The sequence below is a fragment of the Cryptomeria japonica genome, chromosome 2 (genome assembly GCF_030272615.1).
Source record: "Cryptomeria japonica chromosome 2, Sugi_1.0, whole genome shotgun sequence".
NCBI classification, from domain to species: domain Eukaryota; kingdom Viridiplantae; phylum Streptophyta; class Pinopsida; order Cupressales; family Cupressaceae; genus Cryptomeria; species Cryptomeria japonica.
In genome coordinates this window covers 135,762,472-135,776,548 of record NC_081406.1, presented here as the reverse complement: position 1 = coordinate 135,776,548, position 14,077 = coordinate 135,762,472, and the positions used below count along the sequence as shown (strand labels likewise).

At 37.4% G+C, this 14,077-nt stretch overlaps 1 protein-coding gene across 11 annotated transcripts in view; it reads left to right on the top strand.

The window, feature by feature from the left end:
• The first annotated feature begins 2,145 nt into the window (after nucleotides 1–2,145).
• The window catches only part of LOC131073246 (uncharacterized), a 72,865-nt gene continuing 60,933 nt past the window's right edge, over nucleotides 2,146–14,077 (top strand). For 10 of the 11 annotated variants that reach the window (XR_009112854.2, XR_009112855.2, XR_009112852.2 and 7 more), the window contains exon 1: nucleotides 2,147–2,779. Coding sequence is in view for 1 of the 11 variants with exons in the window: in XM_058009650.2 (XP_057865633.1) it covers nucleotides 2,360–2,779 (420 nt within the window). In the remaining 10 variants the exon portion in view is untranslated. Of the gene's footprint in view, nucleotides 2,780–14,077 lie in introns of all 11 variants that reach the window. The other variant, XR_009112856.2, reaches the window with a different exon arrangement.

The following is a 14,077-nucleotide window of genomic DNA, read 5'->3' as shown; positions in this document are numbered from 1 at the left end:
AATTTAACCTCCACAAGTTATTCACAGGTTCGGGTGCGCTCCTTCGTATATACCCAAAAATAAATAATTCTTGACCCCTTATCTCTGTCCATGTATCACCTAGGCCTTCAAATGTATATTCCAGTCCTTCCTCATCCGTTTTAATTTTCTTAGACCTAAGGCTTGATGCAGAACATTGGTCAATCAGGTCCTGGGCCAAAGAGCACCCTTCCTTTTTCTGCCTCTTAGGTTTATCTTCCGGGGGCCGGGTCTCTTTAGCTTTCCTAGCCCTACTCTTTCTAGAAGATGATTCCTCCATTATCACTATAGAGCTCTGAGAGTGAATGACTTACTTGATTTCAAGGTAGACCACTCGTGAAAGTTCTCTCGAATCATCTCGGCTTTCTGAAACTCGCTGCAAATTCTTCAAGCGTTGCTCAGAAGTGTCCCTCTTTTGCCAATTTATCGAGCATTCATGGCGATTTTATCGGTTACCATTACCAGTTGCACAACAACCACAAAGGCATTTATTTGAATTCATGATGAAGTGACTTTATTAAGACTCGTATTGATTCTCGTGAGAGAAAATAACTATTCATCTAGCAACACTTCATACTGCCTGTCGATGCTCATTAATTTTATGGTTGTACCCTTTCTTGATGGAATTATGCACTTAGGTATCTTGACTTTATCTTTCCTCAAAATGTCACGTTTCATCGATGTCGCCTCAGTTTCGATGGAACTACCATCATCGTGAAGGGGATCTGTGAATTCATCGAAAAGTTTTATCTCACATGTCATATTTGCACTGGTGTCGATGAAATATCCTATTTCAGTGAAAGACAAATGGTCTCCTTCTACTCTTTATGTTTGGCCGATAACGGGTCTTCGATGGGAACCTCTTGTGTTTTATCGTTGTCTCTTTTCTTCGGAAATTCCTTTCGATGAAGTCTTCCTGTGGTTTGCTCGACATATTACTTGTCGATGGAAATAATAGTTTTGATGAGCCGCTTTCGGAAATCATTGAGGCTCAAGTCTATTCGATAAGTTATTTGTCGGTGAAACACTGATGGGTTTCATCGATATCATTTCGGTCATATTAGATACTTAGATAAAGGATTAATACACATATCTGATGGCTTCGGCTTGAGCGATAGTTTTTTGAATTCTGATGTTGATGAAAGTGCTAAAGGTTCTATTGAAATTTTTAAGGGCATGGTTGATTTTCATATATTTTTTAAGAAAACTTCTATAGCTTCAGTTGAAACTATGGGATTCCATTGATTTCAAAATCAATGCTCAACAAGAGGCAAGTGGGAGATGAAGGAAAATGCAAGTGGGGAGATTTTAATAAATAAATTAGATTTATTTATTTGCAAGGATCAATTTAATTAAATGTAAATTTAATTAAAAAGGGAGAAAGGAGAATTAATTAAATAAAGTGATTTATTTAATTAAAGGCTATAAAAGGTTTAGGTGAATTTAATTAAATAAATCGAGTATTTAATCAAATAGACGAATGTGAAGAAATTAATTAAATAGAATTTAATTAATAGGAGGAATGGAGTTAAAATAAATATTTAATATTTATTTAAGAAAGTGGTTAGATTTATTCTTCTACAATACTATTAGCCTCCATTTTGTTATATGCTGATTCATTACAATAAGTCATTTATTTGTTTGCTTCTTCATTTTGGACAATTATTACCAGGTTTATGTACAATCTAGTTGATGTATTTAGTCTTATAATATGAGATGACTATGTTTTTTGATTTAAATGAAAATTTGTGAAAGTAGAAGTCTCTAGATATTAAGTATCCATTTTTTTGAGTGGCTTCTTAAATGATGAAAATAACATTTAATTCTTATGTAATTTTTCTTTAAGCTAATATTTTCTAGATTTTACAAGGGACTTCAGAATAATTTACATGGAGTGTAGTACATTGTACAAGCAAGTAGATTATAAAGATCCTTACAAAATCTAACATTATTATTATTTTAATCAATATTAGTTATAGTCAAAATTATTTACTAATTATATATATATATATATTTTTATTGCATTTATAGAAAATATGATTTTATACTTATATTTTTCTATAGGCTAACCATTGGACATTGTTAAACAAAAAATAAATAGAGTACAATATTAGCTGAAGAGGCAGACCTTAAGTATTCTTGATTCTTTCTCCGGACGAATATCCTTATCTCAGACTTTTGTACGTTCTCTACTTTCACTCTCACCAGGTCGCGTGTTCGAAACTTCTCAAACTCCCCTCGGGACGCAAAATCCTCTACAAAGGTTGCCTGTTCGAAACTCCCGCCAATCTAATTCCCACCCCAGAGAGAGAGAGAGAGAGAGAGAGAGAGAGAGAGATTCATGAGCAACGTCATCAGAAACAGCACCGTAAACCCTAACCCTATCGTGGCGCAGAAAATGCTGGCGGCAGTAGACATGGGAACAAATTCGTTCCACATGATTGTAGTCAAAGTGCACCCCAACGGCAGGTTCTGCAAAGTGGATTCATACAAAGAATACGTGAGACTGGGGAGCGGAACTCTAAGTAGCAGCGGCATAATTGGAGCAGAGGAGGAGCACCGAGCTCTGGAAGCCATGAAGCGCTTCAGGACTTTAGCGGAATCGCACAAATCGGATATGAGGATCGTGGCGACGTCGGCCGTGAGAGAGGCCAAAAATAGGGTCAAATTTGTCAGGCGCGTTTCTGAGGTAGCGGGCGCGGATGTTGAGGTGCTCTCGGGAAAGGAAGAGGCTCGTCTGATTTATCTCGGAATTCTTCAGGTTCTCTCCAACTTTAAAATATTTTATTGCTTTTACGTACTTCAATTCTTGTTCAGGCTCTTTAATTCTTGGCGTAAGTTTTATTCATTCTAATTTCTCGCCTTCCTCGACTCAACTTTTTCTTCACGTTCTTTAGTTTTTTTATTAATTACGGGCGATTGTTGGCCGGATCAGCCTGGGCGAAGACAAAATCCAAAAGATTTCCTTTTTTTAGATAGTGGGAAGCATAATGCATTTTATTATAATTCACATTATATTCAAGTGTTTCCTCCATTTTTTTAACGGGAAAAGAATATCAATTTTTTTTTCTTTTCTTCATAGAGAGGCAGAACCTATTAGCATACCTTATATTACACATTGCACATTACTGGAATCTTAGTGTTGAGATGCAGCCTTTGCATTGGCAAGCTGGTTTTTGACTCGGTGTGAAAACTTGGCCAAAACTTGACAATTTAAACTTTTATTTTTATTTTTAATGATTGTTGGAAATTTCAATTTTTTCAGAGACATTGTTGTCTGACTGCCGAAACCAGCAAATGAGCTGCCAGTTTCAGCGTATTTGTGAGTCTTGGCTGTTGAACTCACAGAGTCTGAGAGTCTCGACTGCAGACTCACCTAACCAGACTCAGACTTGGATCTGCGAGTCTACGTTTAGTCTCAACTTGCTAATTTGAGTACTTATTCCATTTTTTCCCTAATCTTCTAAATGCCTCAACTTTTTCTTTTTCTGATGAGAGAGGAAGAACCCCACATAGATATTACATTGCAATTGCACTATGTTTAAGTGTTTTATCCTATTTTTCCCTCAATTCATGAGTTTCAAACCTGGGACTTCACTCTCACTTGGGCAACGTGTTATGACTGCATACCATGCCTGAACCTTTTCAGGTTTTGTACCTTTAAGGCTAAGTTCAGATTATTAATTTGCATTCTGCTTTGTACTTAAATATTTCTTTAGGTTGTGTACTTCAAAACTTCATTTATTTTTATATTCTTGCCCAGTCTTCTCTTTAATTTTCCCTACATTTGATCCGAGAATTAATCATACATTGAGGTTTTGTAACTTGGAGTGGGAAGTTGATATTTATTATTACTGCCTTCTATCTATTACATTAAAGTTCTTCAGATTCTACAACTTAAAAGATTTAAGTTATGTTACTTTGAGTTCCTGGGATAGGGGGATGCATTTCGGAGTCGGATCTTTTAGGTCATTTTTGGGATGACAGGAGATGTCAAAGGGGACAACTATATAATAAATAGAAAAATTTAAATATTTATATGATAACATTAATATACAACATTGGTGTTAAATTGAGAGTTCACATGAGAGTCAGTGTCAAACGAATGAGCAAAACTCAAATCTCATTTCAAATTGCTTTTAGAATTCATTGTCAATATGCAGGTGATTTTAAAAAATAGCATACAAGTTACAAGTTGCAAGAAAATGCTTTGTTGGCAAGAAAGGAGCAAGTGCAAACACAATCAACATAGAACCTACCACACTTCACCAAAAAGAGCTTGCGGAGCTTCATATTGAGAAGACATTGTTGTCATTTTTATGACATCCTTGATCCATCAGTGAGAACTGATCAGAGAAATGTTCCATGGACTAACGCTGCCCCCGTTGATCAAAGACAAGGCCAATGGTCGTGAAGTGTTAAGTGTTGTCTTGTCGGGAGGTAGGTTCTCATGAACCTAGAAACCCGAAATCCCAGTTTTCCCAATTCTTCCCTTCATGAACCCAGAAACCCGGAATCCCAGGTTTTTGACTTCTGACTTTCGATGACTTACGACACTTCCAGATGACGTGATCAACACTTAAGGCTCTTAATGTTCCAGCAACTCTTGCGACTTGTACACTTTTATTCATGGAGCTATAGTGGTGCATTTAATGCTTTTGTAGGATTGCCATCAAGTGGAGTACAAAGCCATGCTTATTTATGGTTACTTGATGGCCTTCATGTTAGGCCCACATGCTCTGACTTTGGAATGTTAGGCAATCCACCTTCTAGAAGTACTTTTCTTCTTGTGATTGCCTTGTCAAGGTATGGCCGAGTTGCTTGCATGTACACCATGGCAGGTTTGTGCACTTCTCTGCCTCCCTTGACTAGCATTCCTCTATGCATATCAGGGTCAAGGTTTCCTCTCCTTGACCATTGGTCTCTCCTCTGCAACCAGTTTACTATATAAAGGTTGTCAAGCCTCATTGTAAAGGGTTCTCTCCCTGTTGGCTTGAGCTATTCTTATGCTCTTTCACTTCTCTTGAAGACTTGTATATTTCTTGCATTTCTGCAACTATAAGTTTGGCCATTGGCCTTAGAATGAATTGAAGTTGTCTTTCTTGCCTCCCTTCAGCTTACACATGTTGTGTATGTTTCCTTACCTTCATTATAAGTGTATGCTTTGTGGCATTCTCTCATGTCTATTCTGTGTTAAGTCATTTTTTGAGTGTGACTTGTGGGAAACCTTCTCCCCTTTGACATTCAACAAATTCTAACCTCCATACATGCGTTTGGGGTCATTAATGCAACTGAAGTTTGTGCATCTCCAGGGTATTTTAATTGATTCTTTGTGTCATTTCGGGGTTGGGAGTGGAACATCTCTCATCTTGGTGCATCACCTCCTTTCATTTTAAGTTTTCCTTCTTTTTTCTCTGCAAACTGTTAGGATAGGTTTAGAAGTAGAATTTGGAGTGCTAAGTTAGTTCAACACCTGCACGTGGATTGAGAAGGAAGTCGACCTTCTCTGGAGATTCAATCCCGTTGTGCAAGGTCCCACACTTCCCGTGGTTGTTTCCATTTTTCATGAGGTTGTTGAGTTGATAGCTTAGCAAGGGTGCAAACTTTTGTGACAACAAACATCATCTAAGATCAGCTAGATATTTGCATAGCCAAACATATTACATAGTATGAAATGTAAGACTAAGAAGAAATATGCATGAAAGATAGAAGATATAATATAAGAGATGTGTATATGATGTATGAGGAGACATAAGGAAAAGATAATTGTACACGACAAATCTTTGATGCACTTGGATTGAGAAGGAAGTCGGCTTTCTCCAAAGATTCAATCCCTTTGTGCAAGGTCCCACACTTCTCGTGGTTGTTTCCAATTTTCACGAGGTTGTTGAGTTGATAGCTCAGCAAGGGTGCAAACTTTTGTGACAACAAACATCATCTAAGATCAGCTAGATATTTGCACAGCGAAAGATATTATAGAGTATGAAATGTAAGAGTATGAAGAAGTATGCATGAAAGATAGAAGAGATAATATAAGAGATGTGTATATGATGTAAGAGGAGACATAAGGAAAAGATAATTGTACATGACAAATCTTTGATAGTTATCAATATACTAGAGTTCTATATATTGTGTTATGTCTATGGAATGTTTCATGCTTTCATATTCTTTTAACCAGGTAGTGCTCTATCTGGATTAACTATTTTCTCCCTTTGTATAACTCAGTTTGGGGTATAAATACAACACACATAAATTACTTGGGGCTTAGAACTGAGGTCTGTGTTCCCCATTTTCCTTGTTAACATTGGTTCTGTTGTTGGGACCTTGGTTAGGTTGTGTAAAAGACAATAAGGATGTGTAAAAGACAATAAGGATATACTCAAATTTTAAAATTTTAAACTGGATATAGGAGGAGAAAGGATGAAAGTTTTCTGATCACTTGTGGCACTATCTCCTTGGTGTCTACCTCATGAGAGGGGATTAGGCACCAAGGGGATGGAGAATGAAAAAGGGAAGGATCTTTGAAAATAATCCTTGAAAGGATGTGACCAATAGGAAAGATAGTAACTACCATGGGCAACAATAAGGGAGTAATTTAATCTCGAATCAAACACACCCATGGCCAAAGGAGATAAGAAAAACTCAAGAGAGATTAGAGAACAAATTAACAAACAATGAAAGTGATGGCAAGCACAAATTTAAAAGAAATAAGGCAAAAATAGAAGGTTGAAAGGGAAGAAAGACACCGCATAAGAATGGAAATCCGGAGAAGAGAAGAGTGAGCATGACAATGAGGGTGCTGCTGAGCATGCCAAGGTGGGGGCTGCTAGAAAAGTAAATGAAAATGAAAACAAAGACGAGGAATGGAAGACCTTGGAGAAGTCAAATTCAGGATTGGAAAAAGCATTTAATACCCTTAACTAGTTTGGAGGAGATCATAAATGGAAGATCTAAAAAGTTTTTAAGAGATTGTAGTAGCATATAGGCTTCATCCCCACTACAACTTTCTAGAAGTTCGGAAATCAGGTCGGATCTATCAAACCTAATGGTTAAGTTGGATAATAGATTTCTCAAATTTCTCAAAACTTTGGAGAAATTCCTATATATTCAAAAAGAACATTTGGAAGAATTGGTTAATACGAGTATAAAAAAATTAAGAAAGGAAGAAATAGAGGAGGAAAAGAAGATTATGTATAATTTGGGAGAGGAACTATGGTCACTAACTAATGAGATGTTATTAACAAACAAAAAGATGAAGAGATGTTATGAAGAGTCACAACCTTTAGACCAGGATCCATCCTTTATGTCTTATAAGAGTAAAAGAACTTCAATTGAGGAAGTACCACAAAAGGAAGAGATAAGTAAGTGAGAGGGTAAAGTAGCAGATTGGGTAGAGATTCTTGGAGAAGAATATTTTGGGATCAATTTGGCAAGAGAACATAAGCTCGACATAGTAAAAAGCATCAAAAAGGAGAAAACAAATAGTTCACTACTCCACAAACCTAAAATAGAGAAGGAGACGAAATTGGAATCAAGCATCAAATTACCAGTTTTATAGAAGTAGTGGAGCATATCTTGCTAGAATCACTTTGGGCAAGACGAGATTATGAGGAAGACAAGGTTAAATTATTAGACTTTGTGGCTTCCTTGCAGAAGGACACATTGGACTGCTATAAAAAGACATACCCCAAACATGAGAGAAACTGGGAAGATGTAAAGAAAGACGTCCTAGCAAATTTTGATACTGTGGACATTCCATAAAAAGTGTAAGCAAAATGAGGGACTTAGTACATTCCCACATAAAGTGTATGCAAAATGAGGGACTTAGTTCAAAAGGGGGATGAGTCTGTCAAAACTGTTAGTGTAGGTTTTTATTTTCTCTTATGTTAGGGAATAATTATTTTTCCTACATATTATTAAGCTTGCTTAGGTTATAATATAATGGTTAGGGTGAGGACATGTGGCATATTCCTACATTCACTCCCACATTTGGGTGGTTGAATGTCACACCCTCTTTTGGATTTATTTGCCGCCTCCCCATAACCATTTCTTGTCTTTACCTGAGTTGGCATAACCATGTACTTGGCATTTACCAAGTAGGTAAAACTCCCTCCTATTTTGGGCTACAGGGAGTTATTATTCCTCTTGGTTTTATATGCCCATATTTTTCTATATAAAGAAGCCCTCACCTCTCCCTACATGAAGTACTGAGTATCATAACTAGCTCAGATTATGAGTCTAGTTTAGTGCTAGGAGAGTGCTTAGTTTTGTTCAGCTCTTGGATTCTTGTCTTGCTTTCCTTCAACCACATCGATCCTGGGTGGCTTCACAACTAAATTTAACATGGTATCAAAGTTAGTTGAGTTGTGGGTTAGCAAATATTCAAAGAATCTAGATTCATTTTGTTCTTGAAAGCAAATTATGATCTCTTGCATCTGATGATGGCATTGAGAATCATAGAAGCTTGAAAGAATTATAGCTTCTAGGGGGGTTCCTATTTCTTGCTTATCAGTGTAGGTGTTTTGGAGTTTCCTGGAGAAAAACTGAGCTCACCATTGAGTCCAGAGCAGCCGAGAAAGTCATATTTACCTTTTGTTTCGTCCAGATTGGACAACGGATGCGAAATTGGTGAAGGTTCGAATTAGAGTTTTCATGGTCAGATCCGGAGGGTAGCTGATATTTCCTGGAGCATTTTGTGGCCAAACAGATTGTGCCATCGTGTCCAAAAGACCCAAAAACGCTAAGATTGACTGTCAATTCATCAATTTTGGAAATAGTCAAATTTGAGGCTAAATTTTTTTAGTAGATGAGCTTTATGACCCACCTGTCTATGGTACGAATTTGAAATTTTTTTTTTGAATTCTTTTTTTCTCTACCATTATAAAAAAAATCATTGTTTTAAAAACAAAAATGGCAGTTTATATATTGTAAAACTTTTAGAAAAAAATTGTAAAAAAAAAAAAAAAAAAAAAAAAAGTTTGTTTTGTTTGAAAAAATAAAAAAACAAATTAAAATTTGGGTAGCAACAGGGTACCTTGTATCGGGCCCTGTCGGCCTCGTACTGTAGCTGCATCAGGCGTACCAAGAGGTACGTGTGCCTTGCAGCCTCTTTGGTCCCCGCGTTACATTGTAAAGCGTGCGAGGTGGGGCTTTAAACCCTTCTGCAATGCTTGTGGGGTGCTACAACCCCCAAAATTCAATTTTTTTTTTAATTAGACTTTCAAAAATTTGCTTTGTCCTCATTCTTCGTGCTGAGAGAATTACCCCTCCTCAACCCTCACACAAACCTTGGCCTTCGTGCCTGCAAGTTGATAATCATCGCCACATTTGGTGGGTATTTTAGTGATATTGGTAAATTTTGGCATGTATGTTATATTTGGTGAATTTTAAACAAACTAGTGGTTGAAAACTTTGGCGGGTTTTCAGACTTTGCAGTACACCAAATTTAGCACCCGTTTGGTTAAATTGGCGGAGGTTACATTTCAAATCAAATACCCCTTTACCATTGGACATTTTCATTTTGCACCCAAACTTCTAAAGGCTCGTTCTCAGCCATATGGAGGTATTTTTCAGCACATTTTTTTTTGATTTGGGGCAGAATTTCGTGCTCTACATGGTGAAGTAATCAATTTTTACTCAAGTGTTCTTGTTTTTCCAGAAAACCAGTTTTTTCAGCAGATCTGAAGGACAATCCTTGTTTTTTCAACTTCAAACGTATGTAACTTTCACATACGACCTCAGATTGAGGTGATTCTTTTTTTGAAAGTGTTGGAATCCAATAACACTGAGAGGGGGGGGGGGGGGGGTGAATTAGTGTTATACCAGAATGATCAATTTAGCCTTATTAAAACATGCATGCACCAACCAGTATATCGATACATACAGAATTGAAAGAAGTAAAGCAACCAATAAGCCAATCACATAAATGAGAACCATAACACATAGAATTATACGTGGAAAACCTCAAAGAGGAAAAACCACGGTGGGATTTGTGACCCACAATATCAATCCACTGGCCATATGAAGAGATATTACAAAATATAAGGGGTCTGCACTTGCAGGAAGGCTTACAGCCTAAAGCACACTGCTAAATCACAAAAGGAGCCTCACTGACTTATATAAATCTAGACTACAATCCGGAGAAGTGGTGAACTGCAAAAGATAACATCTTCTATGCCAGAACATAGTTCCGGTTAAGCTCTATCTATTCCGGTTTGAAACCCTAAACCCTTTACCGGAATAACCCTTACATAAATATCCTCACATACATGATCTCTCTGATATATTCCGCATTATATCACATCCACATATCCATAATCTCCTATCATTATTCTTCATTATATCAAAATGATCTAATCCAACTGACCTATATACCCTATACAAATAATTACAATATCAAATTACATGTCGGCTAGATAACATAAATACATGAATATCAAAAACATTTGCCGATGTTGGATCTAAGAGATGTCGGCCTCCAATATCGATAACCATATTACTAACCATGTCGGCGTGCATTGCCGGTAACCAAAGAAATCCTTCTATCTTGCTGGTGTCGGTGCCGGTGCCGGTGCCGATGTAGTGTTTGTGAAGTGCTTGCCGATAAACCAAAACATGAAGCCGGAACAAGATACCATGTTGCCATCAATGACAACATAGTGAAACCAACCAATTGAGTGTCAATTGCCAACAATCTCCCCCTTTGGCATTGATGGCAACACTCATGTGAAAAATGGTCAAGGTTTCATCCTGCCTGCTCCCCCTGAGCTGAATATTCATCAATTCAAAATACTCCATACTCCCCCTAATATATACAACTCCTTTCCTTTTTCACATCTTTATCACTCCCCCTTTGACATCAATGCCATCAAAAATTTAAAAAAAATGTCAAAGATCCAAAACTGTACAATGAGTATCCCAAAAATATCTTATTGGAGCTTAACAAATTTCAAAATTTCCGGATAAGCCTTCTCCAATAGCTCAAGATAAGTATGCCAACCAGTTTTGAAAGTGCCGAAAATAGATACAAGTCCATTTAATATATGTGCAAATGACTCTTTCTCACTTATCTCTGCTGGTGTGGGCTTTCCAACCATATCCATACATTCCTTCTTATGTACACTAAGTGAATCCAATCGGGGACTCACCAAGCCTCTCAGACTTCTGGCTCTTCTTATGATTTTGTCTTTTTCCTTCTCAAGTGTAGAAATTTGGGCTTCCAAAACCAAAATTTGATCATCAATGGATGTAGTCAATGAAGTCAATCCATTAAAAGAATTAGCTATATTTGCAATTTTCTCCTGAAATTCCTTTATCTTCTTATGCACATTAATTGTAAGTACATCTGTGTTACAACATACCCTATAAATATTTGTACACCGTTTCAGAGAATTGTCTATCAGTTTCAACTTTTCATCAATCTTCTTCTTCGCAGATTCAATCACCTGATCAAATGCAACTCTTTTAGCTTGTGTGAATCTCTCCAGTGCTTGCCGGTTTGAAATCTGCTGCAAGGATTGAAAATCCTTTGAAATGTGCTCAGTAATTGTCTTAAGCTTGCCGGATGGGCTTGCTTCATTGTCACTCTTGCAATCCTTCATTAATTTTTGTACAACCATCATCATGAGTTTAGTAGAACTCATCTCTGTTATGTTTTTCTTTACAACCTGCGAGGTGTCAATTGACAACAATGATGTACCTACTACTGGTTCCCTGCCGGATTCCCCTTTCTTCTCCTTTGATGATTTATCCTTTATAGCTTCCTCACTTGCAACGGTGGCTTCGCCACTTGGTGCAGTCTCTGTAATTGCCGGTTCCTCTGTAGGAACTGTAACCTCAATCTGTAGATTTGTATTCGGAGGACTGTTGTCCTCAATATTAGTATCCTGTACATCATCAACCTTTTTACTCTCTGTAGTTGCCAGTGTCTCAATATCTGTCTGTACATTTGTATCTACTGGGGGTTTGATTTCTACTGTCTTAATGTTCTTCAAAATTGAGGGTGAATTACCCATAATGCCCTTTCCTTTTCCTTCAACCGGGATGTCTGCAGTATCCTTCGGTGAAGCAAAGAAACCTCTGATTCTCTTTAAAGAACTTAACCCATGCCTTTTGAGTCTCCTTTATTATCTCATTTACCCTTCCTAGCATCAGACTGGTTATTCTATGTTTGCTATTAAAGACTTTTCTATCTGCCACCTCAAGTGTCCTATCCAATTCCTCTGGAGTAATAGAAACACAAACATATAACAATTCTTGAATTTTTTATGTGTTTGTCTTCTTCCATAGCTGATAGTCTTCTAGCATCTAACATATTATATAGTTCTGCCGGTATTTGGTTTTCAATTTCTATCAAGGCTTTCTTATAAATATCCAAATATAATAATACGGCTTCCTCTACCTCTCTTTGTTTGTCATCCTCTAAATGATCATAGTAACTCTGCACATTCTTTATCATGCCATCCTTAGTTATTTCATCTACTAATTCTGCACAAGTTTTTGATGGAACATTACTAGATTGAATAGCTGTATCAGTGTCATTCTTCTTCTTCTTCCTCTTTGCAGTATCGGATGTCGTTGAAGGTGTTGCTTTTGGTGCTTGCTTCTATGCCGGTATTTTGAATGTAACCTTCCTAACCGGTTCTTTTTTAGCTTCTACCTTTGTTTCCTCTGTTTTCTTCCTTATAACCCTCTTGAAAGCCAAGGGTGTGTCATCCTCAGATTCAGACTCATTTGTAACAAGCTCAATGTGTACTTCTGGATTCTTCCTCTTCCTGCCTTTCTCCGGGACAGTATCAATTAATGCTTTAATGTCATGTGAAACTTTCTCAACAAATTTGCTTTCTTTTCCTTCCCGCTTCTCTCTTTTCTTCCTGTTGAACTCTGTTTCAACCTCTTGTGTTTTCTGTTTTGCAGTACTACAGGGCTTCTCTGCCTCATCAACAGGTGCATCAATCAACATTTTTGCATAAGCATCAAGGATTTGTGCATCAGTTTCATATCCCATTTCCTCAATCCAAATCTTTCGGGGCTTAACCGCTTCCATAAGTGTTTCATCTTTCTTCACCATGAAGCATATGTCAGTTGAATATTTTTCAACAATATGCTTAGGAACCCTTTCCCTAGACATCATAGATTTCTGGAATCCCTTAAAATATCCCCATACTTTATCATCTCTTTGACTGCCTAAAGTAGCAATTGACTGTTTCAATTGTCTCCCTATCGGGATATCAAATGCCCATTGCCTCTTCCCAAAACCGGGAGTGTCATTCATGAAAAATAACATTAAGCAAACAATTAAGCTGCCATACCAGAAAGTTCCTTTCTTTTCACCTTTAATCTTTCCTAGGTTTATCAATAACTCATCTAACATCCAACCGCATAGATCCAATTTCATATTTTCTCTCATCATTTTGTAAGCTGCGAAAATGTAGAAACTGGAAACAAAATTCAGGTGGTTTGACTGAGTTACCTTATACTTGATGATCATGCTACCAAAACTGATGTCCGTGTCTGTAATAGTGTTGATTCTCATAGATCGCCTGTTAGATGTTGCGTCGGTGATTTTGTTGACAATCATTCGAAACCTTCTTATCTGGATGTTGTCCAACCGGTGGTAAACCAGTGATTGCCTTGATGGCTTCCTTGGTGATCTTGTAAGGTCTATCTAACCAGATAAACTCCCCATGTACTCTGCTCAAAACATAACTAATGATTTCACTTCGAATTCCAGAATGTCCAAAATGCCGGTAAACCCTAAGTCTTCAATGTGCTTGTATGCCGGTTTGATCTTTCCAGATTCTCCCATAAGCTTGCTCATGTACATGCCCTTTATCTCAGAAGTCCCCAAGTCCTCATGTGACAATGTATGTATGCCCTAACATCTTCGACATAAACAACTCCCTCCGGAACACGCGAAAATGCTCCAACCGAATCTTCCAGGGTAGCCACATGCGGATATCGCTTGAGAATTGGCCTGGGATGGTCCTTGACCTCTACAACAGTCGGATTTGCAACAAAGATTGGAATAGATGATGATCCCACTTCCATGATTAAGGAT